The following is a 21,616-nucleotide window of genomic DNA, read 5'->3' as shown; positions in this document are numbered from 1 at the left end:
GAGTGCCCAGATTTAAAATTAACAGTGGTAATTTATTCCACCTCTGTTTTTAAAAGATATTGTGACAAATTTTTAATTTGTTTTCTCTTTCCATAAAGTAGGGATGCCACAGTAGTGCCGTGATCAGTCAGATTAGACCCGGGGGTTATGAAACTTCATTATAATATAAATAAATTGCATAAACTTCAAAGTGAATCCATGCACCTAAGAAAACTTAATAATAACACTTGCAACATAATTACGCATTAGGAATGATTTTTCAGACAGCTACCATAATCCTCTTGTTGTATGCAAATTAATTCACACAACATGGCATGACTGAAAAGTACTGCTTCTATAATATTGCATTGATTGTTGCTTTTTAGATATGTTCAGTATTGATTACTGTTTTACTGTACATGCTGCGTATAATGCTAGAAGCCACTGAATTGATAATAAGTTGTAATCGCTGAAAGTGGTTTAATAATTGGGATGCTAAGGACCTTAAATATACAATTTAAGAAATAAAAATAACAATTCTAATGGTGTTACAGCAGAATAATGTACCAATACAGACATGCAAGGAGGTTAATGAGCTGTCCATACAACTACATATCAGCTTAAATGCTAATGCTCCCATTAATCATATTTACAACATGGTCTTTTGGCAGATTATTGAAATGCAAAATTGTAGTTATCAGGGACCAGTGATGATAGTTTAAAGGCAATAATTTTAACCTTTTTTATTGTAGTAATTGAGAAAAAGATGTTAAAGCAAAATGAGTTTAGGTCCTATAGACCACATCTTATGTCTACATATTTCTAGGACTGCTCTGTGAGACTTAATTTGTAATAAACATATTCTTTCCTTTGCCAAAAAAGGAGCACAGCTACATTTAGTGCTGGCATGTTGTGCTGGCAACCAGCTAAATTTAAAAGTCCGAAATATGGCATCAAGAGTCACTTAGTGTGATTGAAGGGTAGATTAGCAATACAGACCGTGTTTGTGTGTGTGTGTGACGCTAATCATGATTTCTGACTCTTTCTTTCTGAGACTTTTCAATCTCTTCAATCAAGGACATTTTCTGACAGCTCTGACTAATTTCCTCCACTTTGGAGGCTCCCCGTGCAAATACATTAATTTATATTCACATGAGATATATTTAAAGCATGACATCAATACCTATGAGAAGTCGTGAACATTTCTGTTCTCATTCCACTTTGTGAGTCACTGCCGCAAGCTTTGACACTGATTTGTCATGCAGAGCTTGCACTGAACGCTTCTGAATAATGCAGATGACATGATATTTGTACTTTCAGAAAGTAGATCACACCAAAGGTTTTGTCCTTCTACACAACGCTGAAGAATGATGGATGCCTGTCAGGTGTGAATATTGCTGTACCTTATTGACAAAAAATATCTTCGAATCTCAGCCTAATGTGGATTATCCTCCATCAGCTTTCGTCTACTCTTCCTGTTACCCTGATTGCCAGAGGAAACAAACTGTCTTCATGAAAGACTATACATATGTGAATAGCTGTCTTTCTCATGCTGACTCATGTTCTAATACTGACGAGGGGTTAGTAAGCTTTACTCATGAGGCTCAGATACATCATGCAATCTGCCAGACACCAGCGTTGGTCGCGCATAGTGTCTGTGTCCTCATATAAACACACCAGCACTGCCATGTCTTTCATGTCGGCTGTTCATAGCTTTCCTGTGGTTCCTGCTAATAGGTATTCAAAAGGTATCGCAACCCCTGAAATTGCTTAAGCCTTGAAAGTAATTGATGATGCTGTGAAAACCACTCCCAGCTTTTCAGCCACCTCCAGGCTTTCCAGTAGGTGACTGTAGCATGAGGACTTCCCTGTGGGGTTGTTTAATTTCAAAGGTTGCCCCAAACTTTGTCAGGAAGTTTCCTGAACAGGTGTTTTGCTTTAGGAAATGGTTTTCAGGATACAGTTTTGAGTGACGCGACTGACCCCCTCTGGAAGGGAGTATATTGTATCAGATTACCTCAACTGAAGATGCAAATAGTGTCATGTAACATTAGACGTAAATGAGTTCAATTAAAAATGTATGGACAAAATACAGACAATTTAATTAGGGACTGTGAAAGTATTTTCAAAAAAACCTTAAAATAATCTTATTCCCCATTGGTGACAAAAATACTACCCTATATTCTAATTTACTTCAGATATACTGTAGCAACAAAATGTAAATATACAATTCTGGAAAGGTAGTCCTTTGGGATAATGAACAAAGACAATTTTGGCAACTTTTTTAAAATCGCATTTCTAAAGAAATAGTACTGATATAGATGAGATCTGTTAATGGAAAAAGGACCAAGAAAATCTTTCCAATGGTAAGCACTTTTAATGTAGCCTAAGGAAAGTAAAGGACAATGTCAGGTCAGCGCCATGTTGACAAAATAAGAAAAACTGAAAAATGTTTGTCACAGTGATGCACAAAGATAAGATAAACGGTCAACACACAGAGTATGATATCTGCTCACAATCAGGCAGATGTGTACACACACAGACAGACACAAGCAGAGGAGGAGTGAACCTCAAAACATGCTAATCCAGTTTTTCTAGAAAACCCTCCCAGCTGCCATCAAGATACAGTTACAAGAGGGAGAAACATTTAGCTGTGGGACAGAGGAGGAGAGAGGGGCACACAAGTGAAGCTCTGTTTCCTGGTCAGCACGTTGAAATCCCAGGATTTACCACAGCGCAGGTTTCCTCTGGATCAAGCCACAACAAAGACAAGAGAACAGTGGATTAACTTCCTATCAGTGTTTCTTATGTAGGACCCTGCTAGAAAACACCTGCATTACAATTTACCAGGAGGAAATTACTCCTCAGTGAACTATGACACTTGGGCCAGTTCCTCAGACTGCCCAGCTGGAGGAAGGGTTTCCACTGGTAACCACATAACCAGGTCTGCATGGAAGGCACATCATGGCCACAGCACGATGCAACAGACCAAAGAGAGGTTTTTTTTGTTTGTTTTTGGAGCCATGCTGGAAAAAACTGTCATGCCGGAGCTGAGAATTGGACTGCAGGAATATTTTTACAGCAGTGCCTGGTAAAAAGACATGAAGACGAATGAAAAGATGACCAACAATTTGGACTGACCACCTGAAAGTTTTCTTTTTCCTTTTTTTTTCTGAACGGTTATATTATGAGTCATGGGATAATCCCATTGAAGTTATAGGTAGACTATGTTGCTGTGCTTCGGGGGACAAAGACGAAATCGAGACCACCAGATCCAATGGAGTGAAAAGGACTGTCTGCTTTATGATGAGCCTCAGATCATTACAAATCCCTGCTTCATAGACACAGGTAAAACCCAGAACAAGTTAGAGTTATACTCGTGAATTTCTCTGTCAAAGCATCTGGACATTTTATTGGTAAATTTAAAAACTTTCTACATTAAGACATCTCTGATTGTACATATGTACGTGTTATTACAGTACATGTTGGTTAGGGTTACATGTTGAAATGTAAAACTATGGGCTTCCTGGAGCAATACTTTAAATGTTTTCAATTGTTTTCATTCTTACACAACACAGCCTCCTGATAACAACACAAAGGAAAACATGTGTTAAGAAACACCTCCAATATCAGGAATTTACTCATACATAGATGGTATGAAAAGGCCATTGCCTTGATTTAGTCATTTTGGAGAATATTGTTCTTTTCAATATTGTGGTTTTATGAACTCTGTAAATCAACTCTTGGTGATAAATGAACTTTTGGCACAATGCTGCGGCTGTGTTTGGGGCTTCAACTTCTACCTAAATGGTTATACTGGATTTTCCTATTGTGATGCAGTCATGGTTGTTTTGGATTTCCCACAGTGACACACTCTGAGCACAGCCAGTCATTGTTGCTATATTGCTTTAGTTGTTCTGTGCCAAAACCTCTCATAAGCAGTAATACTAAATGCTAATCATTCACTTGCGTCAAAGGTTTATTTGTAATACGGGAAACATTGTGATGAAAGGTCTTTAATATAATATGACCCAATAGAGGGTTGTTTTGATCTTGTCATAAATTATTATTCTGGCAAATTATTACATTGTTGATGTTAAATAAATTAATATATTGTATACTCAGGAAGAATGTTCCTTTTTTTTGTTTCCTGTTTGCTACCAGCATTTTTCTCTTTTTGACCACAAAGGGGCAGTGTTCCAGCCCTAACCACACAGTAACTAGAGTGCATGCTGCAGAGATGAGCAGGTAAAATCTGGTTTGATTCAGATGTTGGTCTTTGTAGTACATGGCACTATGTATGATGGGCTCCATTTCAATTCACTAATGCATCATAAAGCACCACAGCAATGAACAAGAAGAAATGGAACAGGGTAACGTAAAAAGGCTCCTCTTCTCATGGCAGAGATCACATCAGGATTTTTCTCAGTGGCTGAATGCGCCAATTTTCTCAATGAAGTTAGTCTCCGCAGTAAATGTGTTATTGTGTCAAGATGCAGAAAATGCCATTTTATATAATGCCCATGTACCATTTTCTGCTAAAGTAAGTACCAGTGCTTTAAAGAGAATACAGTCTCCTCTACCATAAATAGTGTTCAGCCAATCTTGGAATTAAGCTTAAGCTCTCCCACGGTGTGTGGGCTCTGTAGTGGGAGCCACTGGGAGCGTGGTGTGTAGTTGTGTGGATACTCCATGTTACTAACACAGGTTACGTCTGCAATAGGTCATGTAGTGAGAGGCGAGTATCTTTATTATGTTAAAGTGTTTTACTATTAAAGATATCTGTACAACACAGGCAGTGTCTTTGTTAGATCCTTGAAATTAATATTTATGTGGTTACAAAAATGTGGGGAGAATAAGAACATGAGGTATATCAGACTATTCCCCATTAAACATGGGAAAGTATCCCCCCTTTTTTTGTTTCATAGTTAGAGGGGCAGTGAACACAAAGTGTCCATTCATGACTGTTTTTGTGGATTGTATTCTTTGTTGATTACAGTGTATATTCAGCCCAGTCTTCTCTCAATCTCATGTTCACTTCGGTCTGTTAATGTCTCTGGGGGCTACTAGCAACTCTAGAGAAATCAGGAGGGCGTGTTTAATGCCCGTGGGATCCACTCCTTGTTTTCCATGTGTCCCGGGGGTTGGAAGGCAGCTGAAAGTTCAAACAGAGACACACTCACCCATGCTCTGCATGGCAAGAGCTCAGAGATTAAGGGGTTTGTCTGCACTGCTAACAACAAGGATTGCTCATAGCTCGCAACTTGCCAAAGAGGAAGGATGATTACATTTTTTATTAGTTGCAACTTTTGCAGCTGTTACAGATATGACTTGGATAATTTGTACTTCTTTTGTCCATCTGCTTGTGCAAGACAGATAAAACAAAGTGTGGGGAAATGCCTGTGCGAGTCTGCTGAGTAAAGGAGCCAGAGGATGCAGGTGGCAGCGAGGCTTTGCTCTAACTTCTTTGAAGTTTTTTCCCATGTCAGAGGTGAAGGATTATGCCTGGCATAGGAATTTACTTTTCAAATGAAGGACTTTATGAGCAGAATCTCAACAGTTCCTGGGCAGAATGTGAGCATTGGCTTGTGCTATGCACTTGTTTTAGTGTGTTTGAATCAGGATGTGTGTGTGAATCAGTTTCAGTGAGTTGCCATGCTATTCCTCAGCAGTGGGACGGTGGATGCAACCCCAAGGAGTACAACTAGCCAACAGCAGCAGGGGAAAACTGTTTATCATATCTCTGTAATCCTGAAAGAAACACAGGGAGATGCACCAGAGTCAGAGCTAGGTATGGGCCGGGTCACCCACACCCTGGTGGACAATTACCAGCCAGGAGGAGAGACAATTAGTGTAATGCCAATGGAGAACAGCCCGAGGCTGGGCAGGGCACGACAGAACCTTGACAGGTGGCCCTCCCTGAGCTGCTCAAGCAGAGCTGGGAGGCAAAGAGATGAGGTAGTAGTGGAGGAAAATGAGGAGGAGTTGGAGGAGGTGGAAAAAATGAAGACTGACAGGTTTCTGAAACAACTTACTAACTCAGACAAATCCTCACAGCAACAAAGAGACGTGGCAGAGGTAGCTGCTCAGACAGGTACTCAAGAGAAACACATTCGGAGCACAACATTATGTTCTGTCAACGTCCATGCTAGAGGACTTGTCTTTGGGCATCATGGCACTGTTGCGGGACATAGTTCTCTCCCCCGGGCCGTGTTACGCAGGCCGCGTCTGGATGAAGCCTCATTCGGCAGGAGAACGGTGAGCATGTATGGGGACCCAATCAGGCAGCAAAAAGATTCTCAACCTGTACGGCTTCGGAGGCCCAGGAGTGTGTGCATGCTGGCAGGCCTTGGCCCAGTCCAGACAGAGACCCAGAACGAGCACCCCTCAAGACTGGAAGGCATTTCAGAGAGCAGCCAGCAGTACAGGAGCAGGAAGGCTGAATTGAGGGCTGTGGATGGCCTCAGTCATGTCGTTGCTCAGCGGCCTTCAGTCCTCACAGAGGTGACCCCAAGGATCCGCCAGAGAAGCTGGAAGCCCAGGCCTGTCAGTATGACAGTACTGGAGCTAAGGAAGAGGGGCTCTGATGATGAGATAGACAGCCAGAGGAGCTGCAACCACATAGGGAGCGATGGAGGAAGCTCTCTCAAAGGGAGTTTCCGTTGGAGGCTGTTTGGCAAAGCACCTCAAGATAAGAACAAGGAGAGGGAGGACACTAAATCTTCTCCGAAATTTTGTAAATCGGAGGCTCCAAAAGGCACACTGAGCTCATTGAGACGGAGCCTCAGTCTGCGCATCAGAAGGACTCGGCCACGGGACAAAGTTACCGTAGGGTCTGAGGGAGAGTCAAAGGCATGCTCTCAAACTAAAAACTCTGTTGAGGAGACAACAATGGCTCCACAGCCTTTTTCGTACCTCACAGGAAGAGCGCTTCCAACTTCCAGTGAGCAAATAGAGGATGGGGGCATGCAGTACATTCAGTACCACAGCAGAGGGAAGGTCAAGGTCATGGAGGTACCCCTGTGTCCAACAAAACTGTCTAAACCAGTTCAGGAAGAACCAAGCATATGGCAGCTCATAGCCAACCGTTTCAGAAGGAAAGAGCAGCCATGCAGTAGCAAATGTGAATCCCAGCAGTCCGAGTGCAAAGACACTGGCCAATATCCCCTGGACAGGAATAATAAGTCACAGCCAGTCTCCATAGAGACTCTTGCAGACACTGAGTCCCATAAAGGTCAAGGTAAGACCTACAAGATTGCTGAATTTATTTCTTTGCTCAGGTCTCCATTTGCAGCCCCTCATTCACTGCATAGACAGTTTCAGCTCCAGAGAGAGTCGGAAGTGCACTTTTTTTTTTTTTTTTTAGAAGGACAGGCAAATGAAAAACACATGGGGAATTGTGAGTTTGGATGGCATTCAAAAACGTCTGGTTCCAGAGAGTCCTTGTGGAATTTCTATTTTGGGGGATTTATTTCTCCAGTGTTTTTCATGTGTGAACTGCCTGTTTGTTTGTACTTACACAGCAATTACTTTGCCTTACATAAGATTTTTGAAGTTCAGTAAATGAATAGGTAAGTACAGTGAACTCAAATCAGCAGTCACTGATAAGACAACATCATAATGACTTGTTTTACAGTGGTGCAACTTTACTTCTGTCCCACTTCTGTTTCTGTGTTACCCAGACACAGGACATGGGGGTGTTGATAATGCTGTCTGTTGGCCTCACAGAGACACAGCTTAAAGCAGCAGCATTAGAGTAGTTAGTGGCTGTAATGGGGATGCTTTTGTCAGCCTAGCAGGGCTAAATTAAGAGGACTTACATGTTATAATGATGGGGAGAAGAGAAGACGACTTAAGCACTGTGTTTAAAGGTTAACTCTGACAGTGGAGTATGTTTGTCCAGTTTCCTGAAAGAGCAAGAGGAGAAAATATTTGTAACCATCCAAATTAATAGCCGTGATTTGCTATGTTTTTAGCGTCAAGCTCCAATCTTACACATTCACATGAGGAACTAATTAGTCACCTGTGACAACTCAATGACTTCTACTAATGTCTAGTTGCTCATATTCAGTATTCACCCTCATTAAGCCAACCTTTGAACCGGCAAAGGAGAGTCCTGAGGTTGGCTTTGTTGATATTCCAGTCTATTTGTATTCTCTGTGTTACCAAGGATACCTTTTACTTTGTTCTGAGGTGTCAAGTGGTAATAGTCCGTTTATTCCACTGTAGAGTCAAGTCAGTCAGGCATTAGGAATGTAGGTGTGCCGATCAGCCTCAGAAGTTAAGTGTTCAATGCCCTGGGCGGGACTGAATACCTGTTGCTACCTGCCTAAATCTTTGCTCCTAAATTAAATCCAGAAAGTTGAAGCCCAGTCCTCCTACAACTAAACACACACACACATATGTGCACGCTATTCTGTTAAAGTGCTTCCTGGTGATAATTTTTAAATCTTGTTTTAAATCAGCCACTGCCTTGTCAGAAAGGTTTGGGGGAACGGCGGTAAGAGGGTGAGGGGGTTGAGGTGTGCAGACTGTGTCCCCACCCCCACCCCCACCTGTGGGTGAACAAAGCCACTCTGTTGTACCCGTGGATGCATGAGTGATCAGTGAACCGTGTGCTGAGATGGGGGCTCTCTGTGGGGCTTTGGGTTAGAGGAGGGTGGCTGGTCATGAGGCCTAGGTGGCCAATAGTGCATTTATCTAGTGAAGGTTGAAATACTGGGAATTGGACTGTAGATAGAACATGTAATAAACCTCAGTATGAGGTGTCACTGGGATCCAGCAGATGGAAAAGTGCTCACTGATGCGTTTTTATTCTGACTAGACTTGACTTGCCCTTACCCATTGAGAATTTCAAGAGAGTCTCCTGTGTGTTTGATTCATTCTCTTTTATCTTGAATCTGATATGAAATGTATTCATGAAGATGGTATTGCCCCTTTCTGCCATGTCTCTTTTGATATCACTTCGGATGAATTCCTGTCAACAATATTTCGATAAACTGTACCTTGCTGTTGAAATCCGCTAGTCCACTTGAGAAATGTTCAAAGATTGAAAATTAATGCATTTGCTGTCTTGCAATCATACCAGCAAGTTTCGGTAAACCAATCTCCCAGCAGGTAATTACGTTCAAGACAAATAGAACCTTTCAAGGGAATTGGGACGAACAGCAACACTGTGATGATGCCCTCTCATCTCCTGCAGGAGAATTGAGGAGACTTAGAGATATTGAGAAATCATTGAGTGATACACAGTCTGTGCATGAGCAGAAAGAAATCTGTTAATAATGAATCAATTTAACTCATATTTGAGCATCTGCCACTGCAAATCTGAGCTAGGGTACATTTTGTTCCTCAGGATTGTGGTTCAATAGGTGAGCAGCGTCCTGCTGTTCTAGAAACACCAAGAAGTACTGTTGTTTGAGTGGGGGCCTGCATTTTGTATGTCTGTCATCACTTTGTATGCAGTTTTCTCTTTAATTCATCGTTCATTATTTCTATCAGTTTGCCTCATTCCAATGTTTTATGCCTACCGGAAAGACAAGTTAAATCTGACACTATTCTTCCCACAACTCTGCAAATTGAGCCAATCAACTTGGGCATTGTACTGCAAGACCTCTTGAAAAACCAATTTGCAAATCTCATGTCAAATGAGAATCCTGTTTTGAACCAGGATGTCCCATTTATTTTCACGGAAGTGATCAATGTCTGTTTGCAGACAACACGGCTTAAAGAGCTTTAAGTAGGCCAGGCCATCCAGACCGCATTAGACTGGCATCACATAAAGATTTTTACCTTGTTCTCCGCTGATTGTGTTTGTCACTTGCCTCCTTTGATAACAGTTTGGTGTTTGGGAGCCCAGCGGAACAGAGATAAGAGCTCTAACTGGGTTGCTCATTCTGTAAATGGCTTTTGAGAGCAGCATACAAAAGCAGTATGCTACAGGACCATTTTGTCAAGACGTGCACGATAAAAGTAGTTAGACAAGGAATGTGGGTTGGTCATGAGGTTTGCAAATGAAGGAAGCAGAAATACTAATTGCTAGCTAAATTCTCACCCTGTAATTTATGACAGTGGGAAAGCATGGTTGGAAAGTCAGTCAGAGAGCTATAGTGGAAATTTAGACCTCAAGGTTGTGCTCTCTCATTCCAAAAACCACTGCACATTCACTGCACGTAGAAAGGCGCGCATGCACATGCACTCAAACAACTCCATGCACAAGGTTTCTGCTCACATTGCATTTTCTTTTCTCGTGAAATGGAATAAGTGGGGGGCGATTGTGCTTCGCTACCCTCAGACAGAATGGTCATTTTTATCTGAGTAGACATGAGCAGTGAAGTGAAAAACCTGACAAACAAGCTGGCAACACAGTTTCCCTCTCTGAGACAAAGACACTGGTTTCCTCTCAAAGCATCACAAATGCTGGGGCTTTCTGTTTCCATAGGCATTCTAGGACACAGTAATATGGGGACGCTCATACTTAAAGAATGACGTAACATGGGGCACATGGATTCAATTAGGCTTTTTTCTTTTGTGGGCGACCAAAGTGGTTCTACTGGATTTGCTCCAAGGATGGCAAAAGTCGGACATCTTCCTCTATGTTAAGATTTGTTATGGGTGTGTTTGTGAGGGAAAATATAGCAGATCATTTTCTACAAAGACTTTAACGGGTGTTTGGTTCTGTCCAATTTTGTATAAAAGTTCCAGATTTCCTTTACCTCTCCTTTCCTGTGTCTTTATATCCTTGAAAGCATAAGTGGTGTTATTATGGTAGTAATAAGAGAATGGGCTTTTCTGGAGATGCAGGGACCAACAGCTCCATCTCTGTGTTAGCCTTTGATGACACTTAATTTCCCTGCATGGTTACCTATGGGTTGGCTTTGTTTGAATGTGTTACTCTTTGAAGATATGACAATGTGGACTGTGAGGGAAATGTTTCTGTGTCTGGCTGCTTTATTCAGTTTATTCTTAGATTTCTCTATTCAGTGACTCTGTGTAGGTATTATGGCAGTAGGTGTGACAGTAGGTGTTTTAAACTGGAATTACTAGTTGTGACCTTTTTATCAACCATCCCATTAGCTAGAAAAAACTTTAATATAAATAAAAATAATGTAATAGTAATATAAAGTACAGAGAATGCATGTGGAAATAATAGGACTGCACAAAATAACAGGAAATGCAATAAATTGAGGTAATGGCTTTATCTGATATTGACTCAGAGAGCTGTTAGCTGCATTCAGTTTCCTGCACTCAAAAAAAACCCAAAACAGAATCATATGGGTGTCTTCGTTCATGTTCTGACATGTCAAACCCACACTGAGAGGGCTTAACATGAGGCGTGCTGTTTAAACCTACTCTGCTCCACACAATGCACGGTGAAAAGCCTCTGTGTTAGGGACGTACTCTCCTCTCCCACAACAAGTGAGATATTCAGAGCAGCACGAGGCTGATTGTAAAAGGAGGTCAGAAATAAGTAATATTTTAGCTGAGGTTTTATTTTTATACCTTAATTGTAGTAAGTAAAGAGATTTTGGCAAAGGTCTTTTTTAAAAGAAAAAATAGAAATGTGTTCTTTAGTGACGGTGGTTGGTTGCCTCAGTGTTTATGCTGTCATTCTTTTCATAATAGCATTGCCCGGGGCACAGAGGGAAACCACTATTACTGCAACAAACAGGCTTACTGCAATGACGGCTCCCTGTTTTTTTATGTTAACGCTTTAATTGTTATGTTTTAGACGTGGGGAGGGAGTAGGGGGTTTCACCTGGTATTATGCATCTTGTTGCCCGGAGACATGGAGTCTACACTCCTGTACTGGTGATGATCTTCTTGGGGGGTTTAGATGGTGAGAAAGCCATGACTCAAAGTAAAGTAAATTTTATTTATGTAGCGCCAAATCACAACAGAAGTTATCTCAGGGTACTTTTCACATAGAGTGAGTCTAGACCATGCTCTTTAATTTACAGACCCAACATTTGCCCATGAGCAACCACTTGGTGGCAAGTAAAAGCAGGAAGGTGGTCTTTGTCCTAAATGTTGTTATGACACATAGTTTTGTACTCCATCTCTGTGGGAAACAGGCACAGCTTATGCCATTTCTGTTTAGCTCTCAGAGTTTTGTGTTGTTCCTTTTTAGTGCTCTTTCCCCCTCCCCCCTTTTTTCAAAGTGTGATTATCTAGTCAAAACTCTCCAAATGTCACTGGAAAACCAAATAAGCTGAATCAAGCCTGATAGGGTCTGTCTTTCAAAATGGATTAGCCTAATCCCCCTCACATATTGCACTGCATTGAAACCTTTATATCGAAATAGCCTGTGTAGAATGTACTCGCTGTAGGTGTTTCACAAGTTTAAAAACCACTGAGCTGTCTTTTGTTTACATAGATACAGATGCATAAACATAACTGGATATGACACAATTAGTCATGTAGATTGAGAAATCATTACTGTCTGGTTGTGTCGTCTTTGAATGTGTTTTACAGCTGCTTGTTATTGATTAATGTTCTTATTACATTTTTTTGATTTATCGTATATTCTCTAAAATGTCAGAAAATAATAAAAAATGCCCATCCCAATAGCCCAAGTTTACTTATATTCAGTTTACTTTCATAAAAAGCTAAGAATGACAGCCAATATTAACATTTCAAACTTAAACCAGTTCATTTTTGGCCCTTGTACCCCCCCCAAATTACCAAAAAATAATAATATTAAAAATATAATAAAAATATCTGAAAAAAATAGTTTGTCTTGGAGTATAGACTTACTCTATAATAATAACTGTAGAAGATATGGCACAAATAAAATGTCAAAGGTCACCAGTTTGAAAGGTCATATCATCCAGTTAGTATAGCTCTGAGACACAATCCCACTGGTTAATCCTAAAGTTTTGTGTTTAAGCAATAAGAGATGAGCATGTTTCTTACTATAACAGTAAGGATTACCGTTTGTTATTAGTGTATTTTTGAGAAGGAGTCTATCATATGATTTCCTAAAAAATGTTCCCAGAGTCCAAATGTAATAAATGCCTGACTTGACTGATAATACCCTTTGTCATATCTATATGACAGATGCAGCATTCATCATAAAACCTGTTGCACACACTATAAATAGCCTAGAGACTTTTTTTAACAGCTTCAAAATTGCTTTGCCATTATCCAGTGGAAAACACTGTTATTGCCATATGACCTGAAGCTGGGGTCAAAAGACCCATAAACAGATGGTTTACCTTTCAATGCCATTTGACTCATTTTTTTTTTGTCTTTTCAGACTCTTTCGTCAACAGCCAGGAATGGACATTGAGTCGGTCAGTGCCAGAGCTGAAAGTGGTGAGTAACTTCCTAAAATCCCTCACAGACCCTCTGTCGACTCACCCTCGGGTGAGTCCACCGGGTTTCATCATACTGATAGATTTAAATGTCTGTGGGAATGCATGTTCTGTTCATGTAACACTGGTTTTGCATTTTACATGAGAGGGAACAGTTGAGAAATTGGCTGGACTTTTCCCTGGCAAGTAGTGGGTGATTTTTAATGAGATGCGTTGGCATGGAGATGCAGGGTGGCTTGCAGCAGGACGCGAGATGAGTGACAGTTTTGGGCTAGACTAGTGACACATCCTGGGTCTGATCCCACCCGCCAGTGAAGCGCACACAGCCACTGCCAAATGCACAACTAACATCCTCACATGATTTAATGCCTTAAAGACTAGCAGCCTTGAAAACTGCACTCCGCCTTTCTGCCAGTTGATGTAATATTTCCGTGTTAGGTGCATTCATTGTTGCAGCACCTTGCAAAAGAGAAAACTTCAATGAAACAGAGAGAGGGGGGAATTCACAAGGAGCTCAAAGACAAACTTACTCAGTTTTTTTTTCTTCAAACACATTTAAATGCGTCTGTTTCTTTTTATGTTTCTAAGGTGTTAATTGGCAGCTTCCACACAGGGGTTTGTTAAATGGACCTGGACAGAATTAAGTATCGAAAAAGAGCCAACATTTCTTTCGAAACTCTCAAATAGATGCTGCTCAGAGGGAAGGACATACTGAAAAGAAGCTGGTCATATATCTCCAACTATTTTTAATATCTTAATATATTATCTTCTCATGTTATGATAACAAAATGTCGGAAGTGGGATCAAAACTGCAGATTAGTTAAAATGATGATCATAAAAGCGTGAGAGAAGCTCTAAAACATCTGCTACACTGAGCTTCACCATGGTATTGTAGTTTCGTGACAACGAAACGAGCAACTTATCTGTGGTCAAACCTTGTTTTATTACCATCTTTTGATCATCACATCCACGCTCTTTAAAATGCCGAGATCAGATCTAAACATCTATAATGAAAAGAAAAGCGCTGTACTGGAATAGTGCTGATACAGCATTTTGATTTCAGTGAAGGCTATATACCAGCAGGTCACAAAGTCTAATAGTTAAAACAGCGGGAACACTGGTGCTGTGGTGCACTCAAAGTCAGATTTTGTTGACTCATTGCTTTCAGGCCACACGGCCCACAGCTTTTGTTAACTTTAAGCTTATTCATAGTTTATGCTGTACCTCATTGTATATACTTCAATTACAGAGAGGATAGGCTTGAAAAGGCCTAAAACAGACCTTTGCTTTTGCGCCCAAAACTTCCATATAATTAGAACCATACCTGACTTTAACACCCACTAATGATCTGAAGAAGAGGAGGGCTATGGTGGGCAGAGTAGGAGGAGGAGAGGGAGGAGATGAGGCATGTTGCAAGCCTTTGTTCTTCCCAGACATGCTGGCATCATCAGCCCACCCTCCACCATGCATCACCCTGAAGGCGCTGTAGTTAGGTCTGGTCTAGACACCAGGGAGAGGAAGCGGGGGAAAGATAGCAACCAAACCGGTGTATGGTAACTGACTTTCTTCATAATGATTCAACATTACACGGCCTGCATAAAGAGCCAAACGGTGGCTTTCAGTGTACTTTCCATTACTGCACACTGTTCTCTGAGCTTACCATACAATTTAAGATAGATTTTTGGACCTTCCAGGCAGCCATTGGATTCACTTTGTGCCGGTACGGAATACAAATCTACTTGCAGATAGTTAAGCAATCCATCACAGTGAAAACTGAATCCAGTTTATATTTTTGTTAAAGTTTGCTTGGTAATTTAGAGCTCAACATTTTTATTAAGTTTGTTATTCAAAGAACTGTTACCAAGACATGTACTGAGAGGGACATTTTAGAGTTGAAAAATAAATTTCACTGATTTTATTAGGGACAACTTTTCCAAAATAACCCCAAAATATAAAAAAAAAACTTCTGCTTCTTTGTACAACAATTTCTTACTCAGACTCTTATATTTATATATGTGTGTGTGTATATATATGTGAATGCAGCTACATCTGTGAAAAGCTAATATCAGCTGATTTATCAGTTGGTATCAATGGTAATGCTGCTGTGAACTGGAACTGTTGTCACATGACACTTCTGTGGTTGTGCACTCAGAGAAACATGTTGATATGACCAAGATTTGAGAGTTGACAGACAAGGAGCACATACTGTTCATTTATTTTCCCCATAATATACTGTGGCTCTTAATGCATTTTCTTTTTATTGGCAGTGATGTAAATACAACTTATAGATTATAGGCTTAAATCTATACAAAACCACTATGATTTTAATTTGAAGTAAAATCCGCTTTAACAGTTTTTTGTAATCATGGTCCTTTAAATCAACATATGCTTATTGTTTGTCATGTTATGCTTATCATTATGTTTCTGGTCTTGCAGGGCATTGTGGGAAATCTGTCCAGTGGCAAGTCAGCCTTGGTCCACCGGTACTTGACAGGCACATATGTGCAGGAGGAGTCTCCTGAAGGTAAGAGCACTGCAGGTCTGCTGTTGGAGGTATGGGTCAGGAGTGGATTATGAACATCAAAGATGCTCAAACACGAAGGTTTAGACTCATGAAGCATGTTTCCTGTGGCTCTCGTGGCCTTAATGTCACACTGCTAATTCATCTCACAACTCAGCTTATAAAAAAGATTGTTGTTAATGGGTGAACACCTTGTACTTTCAAAATGCTTGTTGACAATACATTTCAAGGGTTTGGTGAGTCAAATTATGAAGGAACCTGCGGTGTGGTGCATCATTTTTCTTCTGTTTTACACAAGAACAATGTTTGGCTCTGAATGCTACTCTGTACAAAAGGATATTCATATTAGGATTGGTGTTTAAGGAGATTTTCATGAAGTATGGTGCTGGTTTGCCTCATGAGAGTATTTTTTTCTAATTAGTTCAAATTAGTTTAAAATACTGTGCGTTGGATTGTATCAGGCTTTCGGATGCGACGATCGATAATTGGCTTAGTTCAGTTTATAAACTCCTTTTTTAGTTCTTTGCCAAAGCAGCGAGATAATGATAGAGTGTAACGTTTCCAGTAAATTATGTCTGTAAAGATTACTCATTGTTAAAATGTATCCCATTAAACCCCATCATTTCCCTGGGACTGTAAATTAAAGTTGTTTTTTTATCATAAACCTGGATTTCCTGATGGTGAATGAGCTAGTTATAACATGTTTAGGAGGTCCTGCCATCCTGTTTGATTCACTGAGGTTTGAAAATGAGATTTTCTTGAATATATCAGCAAGATCATAATGAGAATGCCCCCTTCTGGCCTGAATAGTAAGTCCTCCTCTCAGAAATCCACAAAGATGTTGGCAAACCCAGAGTTTACTGATGATCTTTGAGGGGTTTGCAGTGTTTCATTTTAGTGTAATTATAGTGAGGATGAGACATGAAGCACATAATCAGTTTCTGGCATTTTGCTGCACTAAGGGAGAAAAATCCTCATAGCTTAATTAGTCCTTGAGAAATCAATGGTGGAAAATGCTAGAGAAAACGAACAAGCATTGCTTCCGTAATCAAGGAAACCTGTCTGCTTGGATGTGCATGCCTGTCTCTTTACATTTCTGCTAGTTGCTGTGACACAACATACCTGTCTCGTGATTAGCAGCTGCTTGAGCCCTTTGGGTTTTTTTTCATGTGGTTCTAACACTGGCATTGTTCCAGATTAGGAAAAAGTATTTACATTGCAGAAGCCCAGCAGAGGAAGGTCCAGCAGTGGCTGTGCCTGGGCTTTTGCTATGATATCAGAAGGAAAAAAAGGTACTGGGGTGTGTTGCCATGGCAACACCCGATGGAGCTCCGTTGGATTGTGGCTCTGTGTCAAGGTCTAAGCCTCCATGTAAGCAGAGTATGCTTACTGCATGTTAACCATGCCTACCAACTTAACCGTCTCTCTGTAGGCTGTCTGCAAGGTTATTAGTCACCTCTTTTTAATGTGTGGTTGAGCAACACATTTAAATAATTCATAATTTAAAGAGTTTTGTAGAGTATGATCTGCCTAATTTATTCACAGCACAGGTTTTTTTCTGTATTTGGATGCATTGTATTGGCTCAGCTCTAAATAAAGACATCAGCATCCTGGATGATTATGTAACTGAAATGTTGACTTCAAATTCCATCCATGTTTTCACCCGAGCCGTATGCATTCATTGCAGATACTCATTTCAGAGACTCTCTCCATAATCTGTTTTGGCATATGAAGGTGCAGCCAGGGTTCATAAAAACTCTGTATTCTGATAAATCTTTTGCTATCTGTGTTGTTTTGATCCAGTCTTCCTCACTTTGTAATGAGATCCTCCTCATCCTTTTCCCCCCTTTTTAAACAGGATTCGGAGACATAGAGACACATACTGTAGTTTCTGAGTCCTTTGTTTGAATCTCTAAAGCTCTGTGACTTCAGTAAGAAGAAAAAAAAGCTGGCTGGTGGTACGTGAATCTCTGTTACACAACCAGCATCCAGCAGGGCTTGAGAGCCTGTGCAAAAGGCTGGAGAATCCCCTATTTGCCAAGCGGGCTAAAGTGGACTTAACAGGGTGGAAGTGTGGCTCAAGTGGATATGTATTGCTTGCTGAGACAGGAATAATGTCCACCTATTAAAAATGACAGGCCCCGACCACTCTATGGCCCTTACAACTCCTCTGTGATGTGAGATCTATAGTTCTTTATGTGCTCCTTTTAACAGCATGATCTCCAACACTCTATCTTAAAACGTGACATAAGATGTTAGACCTTGGCTAACATAATGAAAAAAATCTGATGATTAGGGATGCTCGATATTGGTTTTTCTGCCGATATCCGATATTGTCCAAATTTTAATTTATGATACCGATATCACCCGATACCGATATATGCAGGCTTTTTACACCAAAACTGTTAGGTAACAACATAATATATCTCCTATTGTGGAATTAACACATTATGCCTAATTTTATTGTGATGCCCCACTGGATGCATACATAAATGCAACAAGGCTTTCCAAATTTAAACACTGTCTGTGCAAAATAAGAGAACAACTTCAACTTAAGTTATGGAAAAAAGTGCCAATATGGCACTGCCGTATTTATTATTTTTTAGAGTGCATTATTTTGAACATTTTGCCTCAAACAACACTACAGCTAGGGCAAGTTTGACTTCTTCACAAATAGTAGACAATATCAAAACAAGGATGATGCATATCTTCAGTCCAGAGTAGTTAACAATAAACATAGTCCTCTTTTAGTCCAAGTTCAATGAATGAGCCTGACAACTGACTGGCTGTAACTAGCCATAACTTGGCAAATAATACAATCATTAATCGGTATGACACACTTGGAAATAATTCCAAACCACAGACATAACGTCATGCACCGGGGGGGCTTGTTAGCCACGGTTAGCGACCCACGAGTCTAGCGTGGTGTTGTAATACATCATCAAGTGCGCAACGGGAAACGTCCCATGCTGCATTCAAGCAGGCTAGGAAATGCTGAAACCTACAGAACAAACATCGGTTATAAAAACCTGATACCGATACTTCCCGATATTACATTTTTAAGTAAATATCGGCCGATTATCGGACATGCCGACTGATAATGGTAAAAGGTGCACTTTTTTCTGCCTTAACATATGCTGTCTCCAGCATAATTTCCTGATCATTCTTAGACCTTTTTAAGAGTGTGCATTATTCAATTTAGTCAAAATTGCTTTCAGCATATTTCCGCATTCACAAGGCAGTGTTTTCATACTCAGGGACATCTCTAGCCTCACAACTTTCTCATTTGAATGTTTTTAATCTCCACAGGATCACAAACCATTCAAATGATATGCAAAATCTAATTTACTGTATCTTTCTCCTATTGGTCTTTTCTTTATCTGCAGCCAGCTTCGCTAGCGGCAAGGAATATGCATTTATATTCGAGAAGAAGTGAGGAAAAGGGAAAAAAAACCTCAAGGCTGCATGGAGGTTTTAGTGTTAGCTCTGCACTACTGTCCTGTGGACATGGTGTGACATGAAGCACTCCAGTTCAGACAGATTTTTTTTTTCTTTAGATGTTATCCCCCCTTCCTTCCTTCCTTCCTTCCTTCCTTCCTTCCTTCTCTTTTACTTTTGTTGGTTGGTTTTCTTATTCTCCTACCATTTCATTGAAAAGTGTTGAACACACTGTAGCTCATGCAGTGAAGTGATGGAGACTGAACATGCGGCCACATAATGTTGGTGAGGGGAAAGTTGAGCCTTTCCAGGACTTGTGGCAGTGACAGTGGGGCTGAACTTGTTGCCTTAGCAGCTGGGCATTAGACACGCTAAATGGCAATTTCTCGCCCACATAATTGGCTCCAGATAGACCTGGTTTCCTGTCGGCATATGATTGTAACAGCAACACATTCAGGAGATCTAAATTGAGAAAGTGCACTTAAAATCGTACACATCTCACCAAACTTTTATGAGCCTTGTCAAGCTGCGTTTTGATATTGAATTTGGTTTATCTGGTGCATCCACATCGTTTTTATGCTTAATGGGTGTGAAATGTGTCTGTCAGTGCCAGTGAATCCCCTGGCGGTTTCTAATTATGTCCTAAAAAAGATAGTTATACAGTATCATCTTGTACCAGCACTGGCCCAGACTGAACATTCTTTCAGAATTACCTTGAAATTAACTCTTGGAACAAATGTCTCCTCCTCAGGTGGACGGTTCAAGAAAGAAATAGTTGTGGATGGACAGAGCTACCTTCTTCTGATCAGAGATGAAGGAGGGCCTCCAGAATTGCAGGTAAGATTGTCTATCCTTAAAAACATAGTATCTTTTGTCTCTAAAATGTCTCTTAACTTTTCAAACTGCAGACAGGAACTGTTTAGAGACAGACCATTACTTGCAGCAGTGTGAGAGCACTCTGTGGTTGTTCTACCAAAAGCACTTAAAGGGGAGTGACAGATCAATGAGCGAGCCCGGCCAAAATCATTTTTGTGGTCAGAGGGACAACGCAGCACTTAATCGTCTTATTAGTGTATAAAATATAAAGAATAATGGAGCCACTGTTTCATCCAAAGTGGGCTTTGCCAAGTCTCCGTAAGAGAAAAAGCTATTGATATTCTGCTGACACTATCTTCTACTTTTTCACAGGGGGTATATTTAGGAAATGCTTCCTTAATCTAGCCTCGTGTAATGACAGAGCAGCCATCAGACTCTTTACCTCAGTTATACTTAAAGACATGTTTTCATGTTTTTCTTGAGGATGTTGTGTCTTGTCCCTCATTAACATTTTTTGACTTAAATAGGCTTCGCATTGGGTGTTTGTGTTTTTGGATACATCAGCCAGCCTAGGCTTTATGAAGTTGAAGAGTGAATCTTAACATTCACTTTTACAGTATTTCACAGAGTCTCAAACATCCTGCTTTTAAGTTGCTAGAAATAAGTCACTAGGTCTAAATACATGCATTGTCGAAACACCCAGTGGTGGAAGAAGTACACAAATCCATGCAGGACTGAAAAAGAAGAAATACAAGAAAAAACAAAATTTAAAAGTGCAGAAGCATTATCAGCAAAATGTGCCTGGAGTATAAGGTATAAGTATAAAGGTTCTCTTTGTGGTGTTTCTGTAATATTATGTATTATATTACTGGATTATAATCATTCATGCATTTACATGTCAGCAGCATTTTCATGTTGTACCTGGTTGAGGTGGAACCACTTACTTTATACTGGTGGTTTAATCTGCACCAATGAATCATGTTTTATTTGTTAATCATTTCAATTTTAATTTCTTATCATTCATTGGTTTGCATGATAAAAACATAATCTTAAAACATTTAATGATTTGACAAATACACAAAACCTTCACTGCATTGCAAACACTGAAAAGTATCAGTGATGTTCTGATACTTTAATCTGAAATGATGCGTCCAGAGGATGCAACCTGTTTTTTCCCTAATAATGCTACATTGTGAACAACACATTCATGTTGAAATCATAGAAATAAACAAAAGAAACCACACTGTCAACTAACCCTTTTCTCACTGACTGCACATATATCTCTCAGCACAAAACGGGTTAACAGTGTTATGAGTCTGTGTTTAATTTAGCGTGTATCTGATCTGCCAACCAACACTTATTTTAGTGAAATGGTTCACCTCTCATTCACACGGTTTTCTCCCACTAAAGTAGCGCAGCTAATAAACAGAGGCTGGTAATGAGTTGAGGCGATAAAATCCAAAATATACAGTTTGCACCGAAATATAGCTTAACATTAAGGATTACATTGATGCCGAATTGACGAAGAAGAGTGTCACTTATTGTG

General features: G+C 40.2%; 1 protein-coding gene across 1 annotated transcript in view; it reads left to right on the top strand.

Moving 5' to 3' along the window:
- The first annotated feature begins 5,982 nt into the window (after window positions 1-5,982).
- agap3 (ArfGAP with GTPase domain, ankyrin repeat and PH domain 3) overlaps window positions 5,983-21,616 on the top strand; it is a 70,758-nt gene continuing 55,124 nt past the window's right edge. The window contains exons 1-4 of the mRNA XM_062428216.1: window positions 5,983-7,219; window positions 13,238-13,296; window positions 15,732-15,819; window positions 20,006-20,091. Of these exons, the coding sequence (XP_062284200.1) occupies window positions 5,983-7,219; window positions 13,238-13,296; window positions 15,732-15,819; window positions 20,006-20,091 (1,470 nt within the window). The remainder of the gene's footprint in view (window positions 7,220-13,237; window positions 13,297-15,731; window positions 15,820-20,005; window positions 20,092-21,616) is intronic.

This window comes from Scomber scombrus, chromosome 11 (genome assembly GCF_963691925.1).
Source record: "Scomber scombrus chromosome 11, fScoSco1.1, whole genome shotgun sequence".
Taxonomy (NCBI): domain Eukaryota; kingdom Metazoa; phylum Chordata; class Actinopteri; order Scombriformes; family Scombridae; genus Scomber; species Scomber scombrus.
Note: the sequence above shows the minus strand (reverse complement) of the source record. Positions and strands in the feature narration are given on the sequence as shown.